The 23,550-nt window shown below is 41.6% G+C and overlaps 1 protein-coding gene across 12 annotated transcripts; it reads right to left on the bottom strand.

Annotated features, from left to right (window-relative positions):
• Positions 1 to 1,720: 1,720 nt before the first annotated feature.
• On the bottom strand, positions 1,721 to 22,518 carry stat1a (signal transducer and activator of transcription 1a). Of its 12 annotated transcripts, XR_006376936.1 has the most exons (26): positions 22,363 to 22,518; positions 20,296 to 20,426; positions 19,113 to 19,257; positions 18,910 to 19,005; positions 18,319 to 18,405; positions 18,134 to 18,212; positions 17,136 to 17,227; positions 14,608 to 14,759; positions 13,539 to 13,697; positions 13,248 to 13,340; positions 12,820 to 12,879; positions 12,713 to 12,733; positions 12,366 to 12,456; positions 11,974 to 12,015; positions 10,418 to 10,507; positions 10,129 to 10,227; positions 9,560 to 9,695; positions 9,372 to 9,427; positions 9,024 to 9,118; positions 8,801 to 8,940; positions 7,091 to 7,279; positions 5,320 to 5,395; positions 5,128 to 5,224; positions 4,969 to 5,024; positions 3,708 to 3,749; positions 1,721 to 3,062 (listed from the first exon to the last, which is right to left on the bottom strand). XR_006376936.1 is itself a non-coding variant. In XM_044187285.1 (25 exons), exons 2-24 carry the CDS (start codon positions 20,421 to 20,423, stop codon positions 4,998 to 5,000), a joined length of 2,250 nt encoding a protein of 749 aa, XP_044043220.1. In that variant the 5' UTR covers positions 20,424 to 20,426; positions 22,363 to 22,518; the 3' UTR covers positions 1,721 to 3,062; positions 4,969 to 4,997. The 12 variants fall into 12 exon arrangements, 11 of the variants coding, with proteins under 11 accessions (XP_044043220.1, XP_044043209.1, XP_044043213.1 ...); XM_044187285.1 differs by lacking the exon at positions 3,708 to 3,749; XM_044187274.1 differs by lacking the exon at positions 4,969 to 5,024.
• Positions 22,519 to 23,550: the final 1,032 nt, after the last annotated feature.

Raw genomic sequence — 23,550 nt, 5'->3', positions numbered from 1 at the left:
AAGCTACTGAGCAAGACACAAAGAAAGTCTCATTTTTAAAGCTTTTCAGGCAGATTTCCATGAAACTGCGAACAAACGAGCCCCTGACATCTCCTCTAGCGCCACCATGAGGTTGATGTTTTTGGCTTTTGGTGAAATGCGGTTCAGACATTCACGTTCCCCTCCGGATGAATTGTAACCCTGTTAATTGGTTGATTATCATCCAGGTAATGTGTGCAGGTGAACGTTACACTCGGTAGATTGGATAACGTTTGCAGATCCAACCAACAACGAGTCGGTCAGACGGCGTTAATGTCACCAGCTCCTCCTCCTGAGTTATCTCTCTGTAAGAAGTTCGGCTTGTTTGTCTTCTTTCAGAGTTGCTAACGAGGCGTCTGCTTCCAAAGATCTCTGTTAAACTAAAGGTTTCAATCCAATGACATGTTGGCTTTTAAGGTCAGGTTTGAACCCCTACCCTTCTGGTCTTGGGTCAGATGTGCACCTGCTTGAGCCACTACTGCTCACTGGGCAAACATTTTTTTCTTACACCATTTCAATATTGACAGATTGTTTTCCAGAAAGTAAAGACTAACTGAGGTTCGACTACTCCCGTGCAATATTTAGTTTTCCCATGTTAGTTTTTCCTATTCATTGACATTGATATTATATACCTCCATTACTGCTGTGTAATATCTTAATAATCTCAATAAGCTACACTTAACTCGACAGTACATGCACCACTGCTTATTACTTATATTAGTACATTGTATTATTATACTGTATTATCATCATCAACCGGTAAACCCACTTGGTACTTGACACTTAGTTTATCTTATACTTATACCCACCTGGTACTTAATTTATTTTCTGACCTGTTTTGATAGTGTTTTATAGTGTATCATATTGTTTGCTGGTACTTTCTCCTGTGTGCACTGACGTAAAGGCGAGCTGCTGTAACAAAGAGTTTCCCTTCGGGGATCAATAAAGTATTTCTGATTCTGAACCCTCAACCTTACAGTCTGACGTCAGCAGTGCAGCTGTCGGACTTCATTTTCAAACTTAATGTTGGTTTTTAAAACTTACAAGCCTTAAACCCACAACTTGTGAGCTACGTGCTAAAGTCAGGATGACAGACTGCATAAAAGAAGTGGATGTAGCCTCCAGGCCTGAAAAGTGAAGCCAATGCGAAGCGCCTTAAACCTGCATTCTCTCTGATGGCCAGCAGGGGGGCGACTCCACTGGTTGCTAAAAGAAGTCCGATTGTATAGAAGTCGATGAGAAAATGAGCCAATTTCTCACTTGATTTATTACCTCAGTAAACATTTTCATAATGACTTTATGGTCTCAGTCGCTAGTTTCAAGTCTTCTGCAATACAGCATGATGTTCATTTTGTAAATTATGGTCCCATTTAGAGAAAAATAGACGATAAAGAACTGTATTGCTTGAACTTTCAGTGTTTTCAGTTCATTAAAGTTAATTGTAACGTAACAGTTAATGTGAATTATGGTCGTTATTTTTTAGTGTATTTTCTGGTTGTAATGTTCAGCGCATACTGAGTCCTACAGCATATCTCCTTGTCTTTTTATATTTTTTAAACGGCGCTTCATGTGGTTGCCGACACTAACAACTAACAGGAGCTCCTGACCTTCATGGGATGATCTCCAGTAACAGCGCATTTGATTTCTACTTCATATATAATAATCATCATCAGCAAGTTTCTTCAAAAATAACCACAACTCATCAAGTCATCAAGTGGTTTAATTGCTCTTAGCTGTCCCACTGTACCTTTATGAACAGCTAATGATTCTGTTACTTAAATAAAAAGCTCAGGCAGGCTACAGGAAATGCAAAGATGTTTACATTTTTCCAGAAACATAAAAAAAATCATACTTTTAATACAGTTTTCTATGAATTCGTGTGTGTTTTCATAGTATTTCTGCTACAAAGAAGAAGGCATGCTGAATCACATTAACTGTTTTACAGTTGGGATTACTGGGGCGTTTATAGTTCACATTTAATAAAAAAAGATATATGTACACAAGCAAAGTGACAGTCTTAACCTGATTTAAGCCCCATTCGGACTGGATTTGTTTCTCTTGGGGAGGTCTGTCTGGAGCACGTACAGTATGTGGGTCGTTTTTCTCTCCACCTCAGAAATAATTATCTGCTGTTTTTCTGTGAACTTGTATTTTAAAGTGGATCTCTGCGTGTCCTTCTACTCTATTTATTTATTCCTTTTATTTTAGCAGCGCAGTGCGATATTTTAAAGCTCCTCAAATGGGCTGAAATGTCAGCTACAGGTAGGTACAGGTATTCTCTTATGAGGCCTGTTTTTTTTTTTTTTTTTAGCCTATATTTGTTTACAATTTGGCAAACTAGCTCAATTAAAAGAATGCCGAATGAGCTGTTAGCAGTTCCTGTTTGCAGTGAACCCATGGATGTACAGACAACTATCACTGGATTACTTTGATGCTGAAGAAAACTTAAAAATTTGATGATTCTCAGGCAAGTTCTGAGCGGATTTATGGACGGTTACTCTGGACGGACATCAGAGATAATATCATCTTCGGGAAGCGTAAGTCGCACTGAATGATAGCAGTGTGTCGAGTCTGTGTGTTCACACCTGACAGAGTTATGCCTCTGATGAAGCAGTGCGATTTCTGACTGACCCGCGCAGTATCTTAGCCTCCCCTTCAACTCTGCGGCGTCCCCCTGTGGATGCTTTTGTCTCTCCATTTTATCTTTTTCCTGCTGAATGTCTATTACAGACAAACATCCTGTATTTTCAGTGAATATACAATAAATATTTGATACCCCACCTTCCCCTGTAATGTTAATCCAGTCCAAATGGAGCTTGAGTCTCTCCAATGTTCTTGCAAGGTGATTGGTGAGTGGTTATTGTACTGACCTTTATCCAAGGTTAAAAGGAGAGTTTCAACACCACTAAGAGCATTTTACATGATCAACCGAGATCTTATGAACTCTAAAGAAACAAAAGCTCTGAAATAAAGTACGATGTGACGTGGATGGAGTGAAGAAACTCTTGTCGTCCTCAGTTTTGGTCCGGATACTCTGCACTCATCTGGGAAGAGAAGAAGAAAACGTTCTTCAATTATTCTTGTTCAATAAATCTGTCTATTTTTTTTTAAGGAGGGTTCAAAAAAATAAAATAAAAAAAAGGTACAGAGACACAAAGTAAAGCAACTCGTGGAAGGACACGCAGTGTTTTGTTGGCAGTGAAGAAGAAGCACATCATTTAGTTTGTAAAAGAGACCACATGCAGCTGTAAAGTCAGTAACAAATTAAATGCATGAATTAACATTAATATTAGGGCTGCAGCTAATGATTAAAATAGTAAATAGAAAATAGTGAGAAGTGCCTGTTATAATATAAGATACATTCAAAATCCTTTTCCTTGCATCCGTTTAACAGTCCAAAACCCAAAGATCTTCAGTTTACTATCATATATGACCAAAAACAACACATAAAATCTTTCCTTTTAAGAAGCTGGAACCGGCAGGTGTTTGCCATTTTTGCTATTTAAGTTTAAGTTTAAGTTTAATCGACTTATGTTTGGAGCTCTTAATATTACATTTATCTATACGTTCACAGTTTAATTTCATGCTTCAAAAAGGTGGTGTTGCTATGACGTTAGCTGCACACTAGTGTAATGAAACAGATGTGGTCCAGTATTCAGTGTAGAGCAACAGATTAAAGCTGCAGCTACCTGAACGTCAAGATCTTCAAATCCAGAAATCAGATTGTTGGCCTGAAAGAGGAGCAAGAGCAAAAACAAAAAAGGCACAAAGACAGCGAGAGTTACAGCTGGACAGACATCAGACAGAACAGACGCCTCAATTTATCAAAATTTAAATTTAAAAAATCATTTAACCGTGTGTCTACTAGTGTATTATTTCATTTTTGTATTGGTGATAAAGTAGCTGCTTTTCTGATTATGGACGTTGATCCACAGTAGACTGGCGTCGTAGTGAAAGAAGCACATTAGCAGCAGCAGCAGCAGCAGCTTTCGTCACCGTCTGGGTCTACACGGGACGTGTTCGGGGACAGTACTGAGGGCAGGGGTGCGGTCCAATACCCACACTACCATACTGTTTAGTATGCCAGAGAAAGATTTACTTTGTCCCAATGCATAGTGCAGGAAGTACCAGGATGTCCAACTGCATCAGGTCGCATTTTGCAGCAGGCAAGCCAGCGTGCTTTTCTGGCTGTTCTGACCCGTTTGTAGATGACAGCTCATTGGCAGATGACAGACAGCTCATTGGCAGATGACAGACAGCTCATTGGCAGATGACAGACAGCTCATTGGTAGATGACAGACAGCTCATTGGCAGATGACAGACAGCTCATTGGCAGATGACAGACAGCTCATTGGCAGATGACAGACAGCTCATTGGTAGATGACACACTTTTTCTTTTTACTTCAACTTTCGCGCTACGGACTGCGACGGCTGTACGTGCAACAGGGTCAAAGCTCAAGGCACAATGTAGTTTGACATGTAGTACGTCCCAACTGTATGCACGCTGCGTACAGTACATACTTCGTAAGGACAGCTGCAGTACGTATCGCAAGTAAAAAGAAAAAGTACGCGCATCTTTTTTTTAAATTTTATGTTGTTGTCCTTCACTTTCTTTATCGTGGACCTGAAGCAGCCCTGTGCTCCAGCTTGTGTAATTCATCTTTTCTCATAAAAAAAACCCTTATTTGTGAACTTAGGCCATGAATCCAGACTTATTTTACTTTACAGGACACCAATATAACAAAAGGAAAAAGTCTGATTCGAGTTTTTATTTGAAAGAAACCATTGGAAGCGTGTACACCAGTTCAAGTTGAAATTATCCCCCAACAACACAACTTGCTCCCATTTAAGAAAATTCACATTTTCTACAAATAAACCCCCACCCCCCCATCTTATTTAGAAACAAGTTTCATTAGGCGCCAACATGTTTGACGTAGTGTGTCAACTTGCCGTCCTGAGAAAAGCTCCCAGCTCCTCCCTCACCACCGCCGCTGGTATTTAGTGCGCTGACGTGTAGAAAAGATTAGTTTATTTGTTGTCAGCATCAGTGTGGAAACACGGAAGGTCAGTTACCAAAGATTTATTGATTAACGAAGGTTGGCCACTCACCACAGCATCAATGTCTCTGGGACTGACGTACTGCTCCAAAGCCTTGTAGTCGTCCGGGGACATCGGCAGAATGTTGTCCTGCAGTCTGGACGGGTGTCTGGACCGGCAGCGCAGAGGAACATCCGCATTAACGAAATATATCACATTCGTTATCATAAGTACGGTTTTGTGACTGATGATTTCTCTGCTTACACTTCGGAGACAGATATGAGCTCCGTCTTCATGTAGCCGGTCCTCTCTGGGTTCTCCACGTCCATGGGCTCTGCAGCTGGACGTTAAACACAGATTCAGCTTTTAAGTTTTGTATAAAAATGTCTATATTGTTCAACAGACAGTGTGTAGTAATCAGAAGAGATGGGCGATACCGATCGTTTCTTAAACGGGTATGTGATTATTCAAAATAATGGTCGTATTTAGAAAAAAGGCAAATCACATGACACATAGCGTCCATTAATAACAAATTTATTACAAAAGCAAGTATGAGTACAATTAATTAAAAATGTTTGTTCTAATACGTGTAAAAAAAAAAAAAATCGTCCAGTGTTTTACAGAAATACTACGATTAAATAATAATAAAATAAATGAATATAAAAATAAAACAACATAAAACGAGCACATTTGCACTTTCTTAAAGATTTGTTAATCTTCTTAAAAGGCCAGAGCGACTTCAACTTTCCACATATTCAACATATTCAGTTCAGGCTTCATGGCATCTTGACGTAGTTAAAAACAGACCAGATCTCATAAACTCATACAACGTTTGAGGGGCAAAGTCTCCGAGACCCAAAATCTGCTTCAGTCTGATTATATCCGAGCTTGATTTCATGTCTCTGGTGCCATGTACCACAGAGGTGGTGTCTGATAATCTTTCACGTGAAAAGATAAACAACCAGTAAACACATTACCAGCAAAACATCAACAGATCTTTTATTTCTCCTTCCTCAACACTTTCCTTTATTTATAGGTCACTAAACTGGACATTGATCATTACATCTCTGCCATACTTGAATAACTGTGTTAGTTTTCCTATGTTAGTTTTTCCTATTTATTGATATTGATATTATATACCTCCATTACTGCTGTGCAATATCTTAATAATCTCAATAAGCTACACTTGTAGTGGTGCATGTAACTCGACAGTACATGCACCACTGCTTATTACTTATATTAGTACATTGTATTATTATACTGTATTATCATCATCAACCGGTAAACCCACTTGGTACTTAATTTATTTTCTGACCTGTTTTTATAGTGTATTGTATTATATTGTTTGCTAGTACTTTCTCCTGTGTGCACTGACGTAAAGGCGAGCTGCTGTAACAAAGAGTTTCCCTTCGGGGATCAATAAAGTATTTCTGATTCTGATTTCCCTCTCTGACATGTCAGCACAAACGCCATAAATGACACCTTTAACCATTTCTTTTTGCTCTAAATTTATCACTTCCACTTTCTTCCCTCCTATTTTTCCTATTTTCTTGGCTTTTCCTAATTGATGAGTGATTTGTCCACTTGAGAGAATTCGCGCATCCAATCAGTCACCAAGTCCGGCTGATTTAAGCGATTCAGCCTCTTTTAAGCTTTAAACCCTCCTGCAAGCTGTCGGCAACGACATAACCGTTTGCCTGACTGGCCGTAGGATTTGGGCTCCTAATAGCTAAAAAGCAATACAGTATTCTTATTTTATGCTATTAAATTTGCATTTACCGGCAGTCAAATGAGAGGGGCTGCTTTCAACATACTGCATATGATAGTCGTTGCATGAGGTATAGTTTTGTATAGTTTTAAAAACGCTCTTGAAATGAATGTTTGCAGCCTGGAACAGGAATTATGAAAATGTGTGTTACAAGAAGTAACTTCAGGTGTCAGATAAATGTAAAGTCCAATATTTCCCTCTGAAATGTAGCGGAGAAGAAGTATAAAGCAGCAGAAGTACTGGAGTAAATGGAGTTTGGTGACTTACTCTCTGAGGGTTTGGGGTAGTACTTCCCGAAGGCCTTGTCCTTTGGGATGTTGGGGTAGAGGAAGCGGAGCGGGTTCTCGGGGATGTTCTCGGCGGCCATCACCTTGTAGGTGCGGATGATGTCGGGCAGAGAGACGGCGGACAGCTCCTTCTTTGTGTACGGCTCCACAGAGTGGAAGACCGGCTTGTCTGGGTTCGTAAAGAGAGACGTCAGAAACTGCCTTTAACACCTGCTCGATTAGAAAAACTTAATTATCATCCAGTATTTGTCAACAGCCTGCTGGAGTGGAGCGTTGACTTCTGACCGCTTTTATGGAAAACTTTTTTGATAATTAAATAATCGTTTTAGTCATTTTTTTAAAGCGAAGCTGCTTCCAGCTTCTCAAAAGTGAGGATTTGATGCTTTTCTTTGTCACAAATAACAGGAAACTGAATATATTTGGATTGTTGGTCGGACATCACCCTGAATCGTGGGAAATTATTTCACTATTTTCTTCTTCTTCTTCTTATAAACAAAACGATTAATAAGCTTCGATACCAAAATGGTTACCTTTGTGAACAAGTGTATTTAGAAGCAGTTATTTAACTTAACTAATAGTCAACATAGAGGATTTGATACTGTACCACAAAGTGCTCTTTGTAGAAAAATGTTGAGATAACGTTTGACACCTCTGGGAAAGACACATTTTTATAATATACTTTGTCTAATATTTCTATATTACGTCATGGAGTAATGGTGCAGCTAATTTTGCCTTCTTTATATAGTCTTTTACATTCTGTATCTGCAGTGGATGCCGTAATGTCAGGCCACGCAACCTCCTCATAAAAGCGGACGTGTGCTCCTGACTTTGAGAAGTTTATAGTGGGATCTATGAGCCGATCAGAACCGAGACTAGTGACAGCAAAGGAGTGAATGACGCCACATACATTTGAGCACGATCACATGTTTGGAATTTGTAAAATTATACATAAATCACTGACATTTGGATACGTTTTCTTAACAATATTAAAAAGAAATGTGAATTTCACAACATTACTTTTAGGATGTCCCCTTTTATTGGATATTAAAAGTGGCCAAGGAAACACTTTTTGGACTTTTTCGTGTGCTGGAATGTAACGAAGTACATTTACTCAAGAAGTGTACTTAAGTACAAATTTGCAGTACGATTAGTCGATTGACAGAAAATTAATTGACAACTATTTTGATCATCGTTTTGTCATTTTTCATGCAAAAACATTTCATGGCTCCAAGCTTCACAAATGTGAGGATTTGCTACTTTTCTTTTTAATAATTTCAATTTATTGTTAATAATGTTGATGTTTAGACTGTTGTGAAGGCGTCACTTTGGGCTCTGGGTCGCCGTTTCTCACTATTTTCACAAGTTTTCCAAACCGAACGATCGATCGATCGGTGGAGAAAAGCATCATCAGCTGCAGTCCGATACGAACCGGTTCAACATGAGGTGCAGTTCCACCAGCTGCAGCAGCAACATCCTGCTTTACATTAACGCACGAGGAATAATAACCTGATGATAGAATATATAACAGCACAGCAGCCACAGGGACATTTTCCTGATTATACTGACTTTTACTGAAGTAACATTTCCAATGCAGGACTTTTACTTGTAACAGAGTGTTTTTAGTGTGGTGTTAGTACTTTTACTGAAGTAAAGGATGTGAATACTTCCTCCAACACTGCCCTTCGCTCACCGTGGACGTCGTGTTCGATCCAGGTGAAGGTGATAGCTCCCTCTCTGCTGCTCTCACTGAACCTGAGCAGGAAGGTACCAGGACACTTGTCACTCAGCAGAGCCTTCTCCCGCTCCTTACTGATGAAGCCCATGATGGAGCTGCACGCAGACAGAAAAATCACACTCAGAAAAGTTTACTCCTCACCCTGTGGATGCTGTAGCACAATCACAACAGCACTCACCCGTCGTTCCAGAGGGAAAGCAGGTGTCTCTTAATCACATCCAGGATTCCTTCGATCCACAACCAGAAGGGAAAAGCTTTCTCATTGGCACTCTGCTGCGGGACAAAAAGAAAACAGTGCAGACGTGTAGAAGAGAGAATATAAAAGGAGAAAAAGGTGACAAATAACACCTCCAAAGAAAGCAGAAGAATCTATTTAGATTGAGAAATAAAGACCCAATGTGAACTTGATAAGAAAGACATAATTACATGACAAAATAAGAGCATGTAAAAGAATAAAATATTGTTTTTACAAGGCCGCAGAGGTTACTATATGTTTAGCCTGTATCACAGACTGTCTGTGGCTTACCTTGCAGAACTTGGTCCAGGGGATTTGTCCCTCTGGGTTCCTCTGGGCTTTGGCTCCTACAGAGAAACATTCACATCACACTTAATTAATCTGTGCCTCCACTGAGGTGAAGCGTGAGTGTTTCTTTGGGCGAGTTTTGCTGAATCGAGCCGTGGATGTGTGGTTTTAGTTGGGTTTTTGCGTTTTACCGAGCAGTTTGTCAGCCAGCATGTTGAGCTGCTCCTGGTTCAGGCCTCGCTTGGTGACGGAGGAGAACTGCCAGCTGAGGACCTCAGACAGCTGAGACCACTTCGCAGGTGGAGGGGTGAGGAAGAACTTCAGATTCTGAGGATGAGGACAGAAAAGAAGAAGAGGAGAGGATGAAACAGGAGATTCATTAACAACAGTCTACTGGTATGCACGTCAAAGACACCTGAGACGGATCTTTGAAGCTAACACCAATAACTGAGAATGATAAAAACCATATTTCATTAACACACAAACAAACATTTGTGGCATTTTCTCATATTTTTATCTTATGAAAGAGCTGTGAAAAAATGTGTTTCTGTCATATTTCTCTAACAGCATAACAATAAACTTCAAAATCAAAGATCACAGTAACTGTAAATACTTTTTTGGCTTTACTGGAACAATAAATAGTTCTGTCGTGTATCTGTGAAAAGCCTGTCGAGTCCTGGCGATATATTGATCGGGCTCTAAATCAATGCATCTTCTTGTGTGTGTGTGTGTGTGTGTGTGTGTGTGTGTGCGCGCTCACCTTGGGCTCAGTGGTAAGCATGTTGTACCAGAGGATGGAGGCCCAGCCGCTGGGCAGCTGACAGACATTAGAGATGACCACAACGGGCAGAGACATGGCCTACAACAACAACAACAACAACAACAACAACAACAACAGGAAATAATCATGAACAAACTCACATGAAAATCCAGAGTAAATATCAAGCCAGACTTTCATTTTTCCCAGGAAGGGAAGACCGTAGACGTGCGAGGGTTTGAGTGAATCATCTCCGACAGCATACAGTATACAGTCTTTGTGCTGGTCTCACCTCCAGTTTGATGTCGAGTCCCGACTGGTTGAGCTGCAGCTCGGACTCGAAGCTGAGCGAGTGAAGCTCCTCTGTGACGATCAGGGGACCCTGAACAAACACACACACACACACACACTCAGCTCGCACAAAAACTACAAAACACACGATGAAACTACACAAAACTTCCACAACACTCTGCAGGAAACAAGTAAAACTCCTGAAGCAGCCAAAAATAATTAATACAACATGTTGTACTAATTATTTATTTATTCTGCAAAGCCGTAGTCGAGGGGAAACAGTAAAGTTGTGAATGTGCAATAATCATAAAAACACTCAGATTGTTTAATATCTTTAGGTTATAACTATTGCAATCTAATATATAGTTTATATTTTACTTGAGTTTTGTACGCACAAAATTAGTAATAGATAAAATTGCAAAGCTCTTCTGAAAAGGTTTCAAAATCACTGCAACACAACAGTCATAAACTGAATATTTGAAACTTGTTTAAGAGACTAGAAATAAGTTTTTGTTTCTAGAGAAATGAGACAATATTCGTGTCTCCAGGTTCAATCTGCACCCTTCACGTTTTCAGGTTAGAGTACAGTTAACAAACAGATGTATGTGGATGATTTTACATTTATTCTTTTTTAATCTTTTTGCCCTTTAACCAGTGGTGGAAAGTACTAAGTACAGCTCTGAGGTAACTGTACACTGCATGATGCTCAATCTCAGAGTGAAATATTGTACTTTTTTACTCCACTACATTTATCTGACAGCTGGAGTTACTTTTCAGATGCAGGATTTACATAAAAAACACAAGTTTAGAAAACACAGCACATTGTTAAAGATTAAACCAGTGGTTGCCAGCCTTTTGGGCTTGTGACCCTTTACAAAAAAAACCCTGTAGTTTGGGCCCCTTGTCATGTTTCAGATGAGCTGTTGACATTTTGACAAAAATGTAAAACTATTCAAGATTTCACAAAAAAACAGTAGAGAAAAGTAAAGAACGTTGTTTCTTCTTCTTTCCTCCCCCATTAATCATCTCACGACCCCTCAGATCTATCTGGTGACCCTTTGGAGGGGCCCGACCCCTAGGTTGGGAACCACCGGACTAAACTAGCTGACTGTACATAAAGTAGTTCAAATCAGACAGATTCAGATATCAGTCACAGGGACGAACGAAGTACTTTTACTTTGATACTTTATACATTTAGCTAATAACACTGTACTTTACATAATAATTTTATATATATATATATATATATATATATATATATATATATATATATATATATATATATATATATATATATATATATATATATATTTTATTTTGTGGTTTGAGTACTTCTACTTAAGGATCTGAATACTTCTTCCACCACCGACTTTAACCCATTAAGTCCTCCTGTGTCTCACAGCCTCTTACTGTTTGCTCGGTTGCAATGATTTAATTTTATCCCCTTATCTCGAGATCGTGACTTTATTTTCTTGTTATTTTCGGATTATGGGATAAATATTTAGTTTTCTCATGAAGAACAAGTATTTCTCTCAACAATAATCAGCAGGCTCTTACCTCGTTTGTTCGGTTGCCGGCGACTTTCTGCTCTTTCAGTTGCTGCGTGGAGAACAAGAACGAGTTAGAGAAACACGGTTTTTACAAGACTTTGTTTTACACAAAAGTTTCAATTTCAGCCAAATCACGTGTTTTATTTTTAGGTTTAACCCGCCTGCTCCTCCCCTCATGGAGCGACAAACAACTTTACTCTTTATCACAATTACTGTTTAAAAAATTCTGCGTTTCACACTTTTAAGTTTTTTTTAATCCTGCTGTGAAGTGATTTCTCCACTAGCTAAATCTAAATAATCAAAAACCACCACAGTTCAATGCCTTATTTTACTGAGGAATAGAAGAAGAAACCTCCAATAAAAAGTCTTTTTGATGTTAAATCGAAACAGTCGTCTCACCAAATGTCTGAACTCTGCTGCCAGGCTGCCGTTCGACTCCTCCATGTTCATAACTTTGGTGTTTGTCCCCAAAACATTGAACTTCCGAAACCTGACGTTAGACACGACATCAATAAGTCAAGTAATTAGGTTCATTTATTCAACATTTATTGGCATTTAAATATTTTCCAGAGCATGAAGAATGCGAAAGAGGAGGAGGAAGAGGAGGAGAGAGATCGGAAGGGGGGGGGAGGAGGAGGAAGATATTATAGATAATAATAATAATAATAATAATAATATTCGTGTATCAGCAGAGGATGTTGTGGTAGTATTACTTAGTATATATAGTAAATGGTTTTGAGACATACCCTTTCTTCTCTGTCACGTCTCTGAGGAAAAGAAGAAGAGGATTTATTTAACAAGAAGTTCAAACACGCGCAGGAATCAACAGTCTGAAGCAGGCGAATGAACTTACTTATCAAACACAGCCTTGACTTTGAGCTGGTAGTTAAACTCCTGCAGCTTCACCAGGAACCTGAACGAAAACAAGATGTTCAACTGAAACAGGAAGTTGACACAGATCTGCAGAGCAAGAACAGGCTTGAAAACAAACCATAGAATTAATTTTTTTAAGAAATGGGAAGATAAGATTTACAGCCTTGTTTCTTCCTTTTGCAGCAATATCTGATTTTGTCTTTGCTCTTTGTTTCTTTACTTCTGTGACATGTGTTCTGCTTTTATGTTTTTTGCACCTGGTTCTTGACATTTTATTTGGGTCAGGAAAACCGCACGTATGTAATTAATAACATGAGTCATCGTTCGGCTTCATTTCTTTCAGAGCAGAACAAGTTTTTAAGCTTGTTGAAGCTCAGTTTTGACATCAGTACTGTTTTTGTTTCTTACCGGAGTTTCAAGGTGAACTGGACGCCTGTTTTCAGCACCAGGGGTCTCTGCGGGTGGGTGGGCATGCAGGGCTGCCTCTCTACAACCAGGGAGCTACACACACACACACACACACACACACACACACACACACACACACACACACGCACACACACTTTAATTAAAAGACAACTATCGACAAAAAACTTTTTTTGTCTTTTTTTTTTTTTTTTTACAGCAGGATGAGATTAAATTTCTAATTGATAATCAATAATAAGGTGATCAATAACTTGTGTGTAAGAGGTTCCTTACTTGGAGAGGAGGTTCTTGAGGAGCTCCAGAGCTCGGCCCTCCAGGAAAGCTTTTTTCTGTGTGATGGGGTCGCTGTCGTAGGTGAACTTCTGCTCCAGCTCCTGCAGCTTCTTCAGGTGCTGACGGACCTGCTGCAGACTCTCCGCTACTGCTGTGAACCTGCAGGAGGAGGAGGAGGAGGAGGAGGAGGAGAGGGGAGGAAGATAAGAGAAGAGAAGAGATGGGGGGGAGGATGAGGAGGGGGCATGGAGAACGAGGAGCAGGAGGAAGTGGAGGATGAAAGGGAGATAGAGAGAAGAGGAGGAGGAGGGAAGATGAGGAGAGAGGAGATGGGGGGAGGAGGAAGAGGAGGATGAAAGGGAGATAGAGAGAGAAAGGAGAGGAGAGAGAAGAGGAGGGGAGGAGGAGCAGGGAGAACAAGGAGCAGGAGGAAGAGGAGGGAGGAAGGGGAGATAGAGAGAAAGGAGAGGAGAGAGAAGAGGAGGGGAGGAGGAGGAGGAGGAGGAGGAGCAGGGAGAATGAGGAGCAGGAGGAAGAGGAGGGAGGAAGGGAGAGAGAGAGAGAGAGGAGAGAGAGAGAGAGAGAGAGAGAGAGGAGGGGAGGAGGAGGAGGAGCAGGGAGAACGAGGAGCAGGAGGAAGAGGAGGGAGGAAGGGGAGATAGAGAGAAAGGAGAGGAGAGAGGAGAGGACGGGAGGAGGAGGAGGAGCAGGGAGAATGAGGAGCAGGAGGAAGTAGAGGATGAAAGGGAGATAGAGAGAAGAGGAGGAGGAGGAGGAGGGAAGATGAGGAGAGAGGAGATGGGGGAGGAGGATGAGGAAGGAAGGAAGGAAGAGGAGGATGAAAGGGAGATAGAGAGAAAGGAGAGGAGAGAGAAGAGGAGGGGAGGAGGAGGAGGAGGAAGATAGAGGAGGATAAGCGATATTAAGAGTAGGAAAGGAAGAATTAAGTAGGAGGATGAAGAGGAGAGAGGAGGAGGAAGATTAGGGAGAAAAAGACATAAAATAGGTCTCTGTATTTTCCATTGTTGTTTGTTTGTTTGTTTGTTTGTTTGGACGCAGGAAGTCTCACCAGTTCTGCAGCTGGTCCACGCAGGCGTTGGGCGGGCCGCCGATACAGGCGATCTGCTGCCGCTGCTTCCACTCCGGCAGCTCCTCGGAGATCAGGTCCGACAGCAGCGCCTGAGTGACGTTCAGGAGGTCGGTGAGCTGGATCACCACGTCCTGCCAAACAGCACACGAACCACATCAGCAGCTGACGGAGACCAGCTCCGTAAACATGTGTCCACCTCCTTTAATGTCTCCTCTCTCGCCTGCTGTCCTCCAGCCTCCCGGGCAGCAGGAGCTGGTCCAGACGCCCCCCCCCCTCCCCACGGCAACGTTTACCAGCTCCTCCCAAACCAGATGAGATACATAAAGGAAGGGGGGGGGGAGAAAGGTGAGGAGGAGGGAGAGGAGCAGGAGAGGTGGAGGAGGGAGGATGAGGACAAGGAGGAAGGGGAGGAGGAGGAGCGGGGGAGAGAGAAGGGAGGAGAAAGGTGAGGAAGAAGAGGAGCAGGAGAGGTGGAGGAGGGAGGATGAGGAGGAGGAAGAGGAGGGGGGAGGTGAGGAGAGAGAGGAGCAGGAGAGGTGGAGGAGGGAGGATGAGGAAGAGGACAAGGAGGAAGGGGAGGAGGAAGGGGGGAGGAGGACGAGGGGAGAGGTGGAGGAGGGAGGATGAGGAAGAAGAGAAGGGGGAGGAAGAGGAGGAAGGTGAGGAGGAATAGGAGGGAGGAGGAGGACCAGGAGGGAGGGGAGGAGGAGGAGCAGGGGAGAGAGAAGGGAGGAGAAAGGTGAGGAGAGAGAGGAGCAGGAGAGGTGGAGGAGGGAGGATGAGGAGGAAGAGGGGGAGGAGGAAGAGGAGGGGGAGGTGAGGAGAGAGAGGAGCAGGAGAGGTGGAGGAGGGAGGATGAGGAAGAGGACAAGGAGGAAGGGGAGGAGGAAGGGGAGGAGGAAGGGGAGGAGGACGAGGGGGGGAGAGGTGGAGGAGGGAGGATGAGGAAGAAGAGAAGGGGGGGAGGAAGAGGAGGAAGGTGAGGAGGAATAGGAGGGAGGAGGAGGACCAGGAGGGAGGGGAGGAGGAGGAGCGGGGGAGAGAGAAGGGAGGAGAAAGGTGAGGAAGAAGAGGAGCAGGAGAGGTGGAGGAGGGAGGATGAGGAGGAAGAGGGGGGAGGAGGAAGAGGAGGGGGGAGGTGAGGAGAGAGAGGAGCAGGAGAGGTGGAGAGAGGGAGGATGAGGAAGAGGACAAGGAGGAAGGGGAGGAGGAGGAGGGGAGGAGGACGAGGGGGAGAGGAGCAGGAGAGGTGGAGGAGGGAGGATGAGGAAGAAGAGAAGGGGGAGGAAGAGGAGGAAGGTGAGGAGGAATAGGAGGGAGGAGGAGGACCAGGAGGGAGGAGGAAGAGGACGAGGAGAGAGGAGGAGGAGGAGGAGGAGGGGGCAGGAGAGGTGGAGGAGGGAGGATGAGGAAGAGGACAATGAGGAAGGGGGGGAGGAGGAGGAGGGGGAGAGAAGGGAGGAGAAAGGTGAGGAAGAAGAGGAGCAGGAGAGGTGGAGGAGGGAGGATGAGGCGGAAGAGGGGGAGGAGGAAGAGAGAGAGGGGAGGTGAGGAGGGAGAGGAGCAGGAGAGGTGGAGGAGGGAGGATGAGGAAGAGGACAAGGAGGAAGGGGAGGAGGAAGGGGAGGAGGACGAGGGGGGGAGAGGAGCAGGAGAGGTGGAGGAGGGAGGATGAGGAAGAAAGAGAGAGGGGGGGAAGAGGAGGAAGGTGAGGAGGAATAGGAGGGGGAGGAGGAGGACCAGGAGGAGGAGGAAGAGGACGAGGAGAGAGGAGGAGGAGGAGGAGGAGGAGGGGGGGGGGGCAGGAGAGGTGGAGGAGGGAGGATGAGGAAGAGGACAAGGAGGAAGGGGAGGAGGAGGGGGGGAGAGAAGGGAGGAGAAAGGTGAGGAAGAAGAGGAGCAGGAGAGGTGGAGGAGGGAGGATGAGGAAGAGGACAAGGAGGAAGGGGAGGCAGGAGGAGGGAGGAGAGGAGGAGGAAGGAGGAGGAGGAAGAAGAAGGAAGAGGAGCAGGAGGAGGAAGAAGAGAAAGGGGGGGTGGAGGACGAGGAAGAGGAGGTGGAGGAGGACCTTAACTGGCTCCTTTCGATGTGAAGGAGCTCCTTACTCTCTCTCCACCCGACGGAGGAAACTAATTTCCTCCGCTCGTTTCTGCGATCTCACTGTTTCGCTGCCCGAAGCTCCTGATCGCAGGCGAGCGTCGGAACAACCCCGAGAACCTCCTTCACTCCCAACCCGGAGGGAGCAACCCGGTGTTGTACAAAGAGGAAGGTCACAGGGAGGAGGAGGAGGAGGAGGAGGAGGAGTGGTATAGGTTTTTTACAAAAAAGGAAACATCTTAGAGTAAAAAGACAACATCATAAAAACCTGCAAAGCTGATTTTGTTAATGAATCTTATTCAGATTTCCTTTTTTTATTTTGATTTAAACTGAGACCTGGTACTAATCAAATTCATTTTCCGTTATTTCCCCAAAACGTCTCAGGTGCGTTTACAAAGTGGCCTGCTCACCTGTCGTTTGGCTTTCAGTTCAAAGCCCATCCTCCCAACCGTCATCTTCTCCTTCTCCAGCTCCTTCGGTGTCATGCCGTTCATTTCGTTCTCTACAGAAACACAAAAAAAACCGTAAATAAATCAGAGTTTAGCTTCACGAGCTGGCTTTTGTCTTCAGCGTGAAAGGGTGCAGTCGACGTTCACGCCCGCGTGAAACGACGGCAGCCACAGGTATTTACCTGCAGTGAACGCGACACACCTTTTCCACCTTTTCTGTTTCTATCTGCGGATGTCTATAAACATCCATGTTTGTGTGCGTGTAGTATTAGCATGCTAAGCTAACAGCCCGTCAGACTTTATATCCGCGCCGCGGCGTCTTTGAGAGCACGCAAACACACCTGTCACCTGCATTTTGGTGTAAAAAGGGCATGTTGCTTGTTTACTTTTTTTCCCCATTGTTTGTTGTTGTAATACTCATTTCAGCCACAAGAGGCTGCAGTGCGCCACTACCCTAAAAAGCATTCGTGCTTTCTTCCAGGTGAAGCGGCGATTAAAAATACATTTCTAGCCAAAATAAAGACATGAGAGTAACGTTACACAACTTGCTAACACACAAAATATATTTACCTTCACCTGGAAGAAAACACGAATGCTTTTATTCCTATTTACAACATGAGGCAGCGGTGCACTTCAGCCTCTTGTGGCCGGAATGAGTATTACAACAACAACAACAACAACAAAGATTTCATCTGCCAAAACTTTTTACTTTTTTCACGTTTTAAACAAAAATTTAAGGAAAGATTAATCCTGGAAAAAACCCTTTTTTTCCACCTGTTCCTAACAATTTAAATCAGATTTTGTTTTTCCCCCTCACAGGCTTCCGTAGCTCCCTCAGGGAATTATAAACACACCTTTACAAAACACCTCATATTTACCTGTACACCAGCTTCGCCCCTGTACAAAACAAGTTGGAAATATCACCAAGGATTTGTGGCTTCTTGTAGCGCTAATCTCACCTCTGTTCTTCAGTGTGTTGATTTTAAAGTCGTACTCGTCCTGCAGATCTTCCAGGTTCTTAATGTTCTGATCTGCCATCTGAGGAGGAAGAAGATTCGAATAGAAATCGGGTAAAATAAACCGCTCTAAAATCTGATCCTCAGGTGCGTCATGTCAAGAAAAACAACACGTGCTCAGCTCTTACCTGGACTCTGTCTTTCATCTCCTTCACTTTGATGTCCAGCTTCTGTTTCTCCACCACCATGGCCGACACCATCCCCTCACCCTCCTGCTGCAGACAGGAAGGTGACGCTTTATCTTACACATCTGTTACTTTCTAACAATTTGCTGTGTTGAGTGTTAATTTATTAGTGGAAACTTGCACATGTTTTTGCACTTTATTTTAGTGGTACACGTTTTTGCACGTGACCTGCGCTGCACCGTCTAGATAATCCATTATAATTCATTAACTGGAAGTGTACCAACTGGACGCATTTTATCTATATTTTGTGCCAAATTACAAAGCCGTTCCCGGGAAAATTCCTATAACATTTTAGGATTTATTGAGGATGTACACACCTGTAAAATAAAGCGTTACTGGAATTAATAATAATAAATGAAAATTACAGGAAAATGGCTTTTAATGGTGATTATCAGAAACCTGGAATGTCCCATTAGATAAAGATTTGAAGCAATATAATATTTCACTCATTCTGAAATAATTAAAACATTTACAACCAGTGGATGGTTTTCCACTAAAGCAACTCTACTCTCTCTTTTAGCTGCAGGTTTTTACCTCGGCACTTTTCGCGGTGGCCAGGATCCTCTGCTCCTCCTTTAGGTTTCTGGAGATGATCATGGCCATGTGGACTGGATCTTCCTGGAACCGATCCTGGAGAGACAAAATCGCCCTACAGTTAGGATTATAAATTACAGCTACACGTTAAGAATAAAGTCTCCGGTGCAGCTGGGCTCGGAGCGTCGACTCCGGGGTCTGACCTGCAGGTTCCTCTTGATCTTGCGGATGTTGTGCTGCAGCAGGAAGTTGTTCTCCAGGGCGAAGCGGCTGTGTTGGTCGTCCAGCTGAGCCAGGAGGTCGTGGAACCGAACAGTGGCCAGAGAGTCCTGAACCGCCACCGTGTCCCTGAGGAGGCAGAGGCGGTACTACTACACACGCAACTGATCATTACTTTCATTATCGATTATCCAATTAACTGTTTAGTCTATAAAAACGGAGAAATCACAGGTGACGTCTTCGGATTCAATTTTCAACGATATAAAAACACAGAAAAGTAGCAAATCCTCACATTGGAGACGCTGGAACAAGAGAAGATTCGACAATTATAGTTCTATAGTTTATCAAAAATGTCAATCAACTGATCAACTAACTGATTAACTGTTACAACTTAACTTCTACAAATCATAATAATCAATAATAATAATCATCATCATCATCCTGGACAACTTAAAGGATCAATCAGTGAAAATCCGATTCTAAAAAAGGGTCATTATTAAGGTCTAATGTCAATTTATTGATATTATTTTTTGTGTTTTTTACCCCACTTCAAGAGTAATTGACTTTTAGTATATATATTTCAATAAATGCCAATTAATTACTGATCAATGTTAAGAAAAGCAACATCAAACCAGTGAAGAGCTGAAACAATTGATCGATTGATCGATACCGATTCTGCAACCAAATATTGTGATAATAATTATGATTATAGATTCTCAAATGTGAGGATTTGCTGCTTTTTTCTGGTATATATCAAAAGTAAATTAAATATCTTAAATATGTTAAACATTTAAAGACATTTGAGAAATTAGTATTTTATTTACCATTTTCTGACATTTCACAGGCTATCAATTAATCGTAAAAAGTATTAGTTGCAGAACAATGTGCTATTTTGTATTTCATTCACAACTTTTATATTAAGTACTTTGAAATAAGGGCTGCAACTATTTTCACTATCGATTAATCCGCAGATTATTTGCTCAATTAATTGATGACTGATCAATAAAATGTCTTCATATGCATTGTTTCGTCTTGCTTTGATCTGTCTTGTTGTAAAGCGCTTTGGAAGTGTACCAAAAATATGTCTTTTTAATAAAAGATAAGTAAGAAAAAGATACAAAGAGCGTATGAACAGAAACCCCGTCACTCAGGTTTCAGTCTTCTTACCAGTCGATGCTCTCGATCCACTTGCTCAGGTACTGTCGGATGTCCATGGGGAAGGAGTCATCGTACAGCTGGTCCACCTGCTCCAGGTACTTGCAGTCCAGCATCTGGAGCTGGCACCACTGCGCCATCTTCTGGTGAACAAGAGCAGCTTCAGGGATCCAGCTTTTGGGTTTGTTCAACACCTGATACTGGATGTTTCAGGCCAATACCAGTATTGATAGTTCACAGGTAATGATCAGATATTTGTTTTTACATAACATAAACAAACATTTTTCTAATAAAGGACTGGTTAAATGTGAACTGAGCAGTGTTTTACAGCTCTCTGGTGAACAAAGTATGTAATGCAGACACCTCAAACAGAGGAATTTCTTTTTATTTTTCCTCTTTTTTTATTTATTTTTTATTAGGAGTGCAAAACATACAACACAGGGTGAACACAAAACAACAACAAAACACAAAAACAACAATTATTTGTTATAATTATCAATGTAATCTATTATTATTACTGATATTACTATTGCTGTCAACACAACGTATTATTAACGCCATCTTTAGTATCACTATCGTTATTATTATTACTGATAATTCTGTTGCCGTCATCACAAAACATTATTATCATTATTATTATACATGCTATTACTATTTAAATACTTCTACTATTACCCGTTTGTCATTTCTGCTTATTTTTTCATGTTTTACAGAGGAAGTTCATGTTACGTATCAGCCGACGCACAGTCTATATGCTGACACCAAAGATAGATTTATAAGATATTTCTTTTTCAAATCCCTGCAGTATTACTGTTGCTTTAACACGTTTCTAAACATGACTGTTTTTTGGAAATTCTGGTGTTGCAACTCCCTGCTGCATTATGTTTTCCTTCTCTAATTTACTTTTGCTTTGTTGGATTTTGTCACTTCTTGCTTCCGCAACCTCCCAGTGTTCCCACAGCAATCAATCACGTCTCGTCTACACCCTAAAGTCATCTTAAGACCTTCAAAATATAAGAATAATGCAGTCATTTAATAATTTAATCTGTTTCCCCACCCCACCTCCCTCACTCATTTGTGCTCACAGAAAAACAGTTAAATTAGAAACTAAAGCCAAGAGGTCTTTAATCTGCGAGGATGGAGGTTAATTCAGGATTAGATGAAAAGTTATAGGTTAAAAAGTTTTAATAAAGTCCAAAATCTGATACTTTATTGTCGTGTGTTAAACAGTGTGTGCTCTTTTGATGGAAATCCAAAAAAGGAAGTCAAATAATTAATAAACATGGCCATCCTGAAAGTGGATTTGACTCATTCTTGCATTTGAAAAGCTGCAGATATTTACACAGATTAACTGCAACTGGTTTATAAAACGTGCTTCTTCAGCTAAACGAGGAAAATTAAAAAGGTTGTTGTTGCATCAAACCTTATTTTTTAATTAGTCAAACTCACCATTATTACTTTCATTATTAGCTGGCAAAAGTGAATGCAGGAGGAGAAGCCCTCATAGGTTTCGTTTCCCCCACCTGTCATCAGTCTAAGAATAACCTGCAGCAGAAATCTTATCCCATAGTTTTCGCAAACCAAACTCCGTCCAGAAATGTGACTTTTTAAGAATTTCTCCTATATCGCAACGAATACCAGCGTCACAGAATAAAAAGTAACACTTTATCTAAATGGTTATTTTTCGCCGGTGAATTCGGACTACATGTAATTCACCTGGTGTAACACAGTGTAACGCTGGGTATAAGTTTGTGTTTATGTGTTTATGTGTGTGTGTTCACGACATTTGGGACAGCTTGGCAGTTAATAACTAACGTTGGTGGACGTAAAGTGGTGGACGCTGACATATTCCGTAAACCCCCTATAAAAAGTTGAATTTTGTTATAACTGCTGCTCGGTATAGCGAATATACAAGTGGAAGCTAGCGACGGATAACTGGCCTTTAGTGCTTTTACGAGTAAAGCCAAGTTCAACTACTCAATTTTGTAGGTCAGTTTGGGTTAAGTGTATCTCAATAAACAGATAGCGGATTTGGGCTACATATTGTCACTGCACGAAGAAGTAAGTAAGTAAGCTTACCTTTTATTTTGAGGACTGGTGTACAGTTTCTGACAGAAATGTAGTTTATATTTTCCCAAAAATTGTGCAACGAATGTGCCAGGCAGCTGCTCCTGTAGTGTATCTAACAGTACGGAAACAGCGTCAGCCAATCATCGCTTAGGATTCGTGACATGTGCCCGCCCTTTTGCTTGTGACGGCCAATCAGAACGATGGAAAACGGCTGTTCCGTCAGTTAGCAAGCTTACCCGTAATAACGTTTATACGCAGTGTGTATTTCATGTAAATTTGGTAGTATGAGCACAAGACGAAGAACAAACTCGTGATTTATTTTTTCACACACCCTAAATGTGTCAAACTGTATGTAAAATATATTTTAAAATGATTAAAAGCAAAATAATATAGAGTTTTCGGAGGAAGGTTTTCGGGAGGAAAGCCAACAGGCGGAACAGCTTACAGACCACGTGTTTTCAGAGAAAGAGAAAGTAACCTAAACACCTACAGCTCTGAAACTGAAACCTAATTTATGATAAAAAATAAGTTAATTCAATCAGCACAAGGTCATTTTATGGTCATTTCCAAAACAACATATAACATATGATTGGAAAATTAAACTTTATTTATAAACAAAAAACGTTGGATAGTAAAAAACACTTTTGTGTGTCAGATTTGGCCCCAATAACAATAATAACAATAACTTCCTGTACATATAGTGATATGGGGACACCTTTAATGGGTTAACATGCATCTGAGGAGTTTAAACTCTTTAAAGTTTTTATGATCATGATACAAATGCATCCAAGCCTGTTAGTTTGCTCACCAAAACATGATAAAATATGTGATAATGCTGCAATTCATGCATTTATATGAGTAATACGTCTTCACCACGCAGCTGTGTTGTCACCTTTTCCTCACACACTTAAACACTTTAGAGTATTTGTAGTATTTATAGTACATTTATGATTATTCATTCATAGAGCGTCTTTTGACTGGTGCAAATATGTAAAGCACACAGGTGGTATTCAAAATTTGTACTCTACTTTAAAGGTCATGTTCTTACTACCTCAATTTGGAAACAGTGCACATTGGCGTCATCTTGTGGCAGAAATAAGTAGCTTTTTAATATATATATTTATATCTATATCTATATATATATATATTTGAAGGACTTCATTACCCAGAAACATTTGGGGTTGACACTTTACAATC

The sequence above is a fragment of the Siniperca chuatsi genome, linkage group LG24, assembly GCF_020085105.1.
Source record: "Siniperca chuatsi isolate FFG_IHB_CAS linkage group LG24, ASM2008510v1, whole genome shotgun sequence".
NCBI lineage: Eukaryota > Metazoa > Chordata > Actinopteri > Centrarchiformes > Sinipercidae > Siniperca > Siniperca chuatsi.
This window is presented reverse-complemented; position numbering and strand designations above follow the sequence as displayed.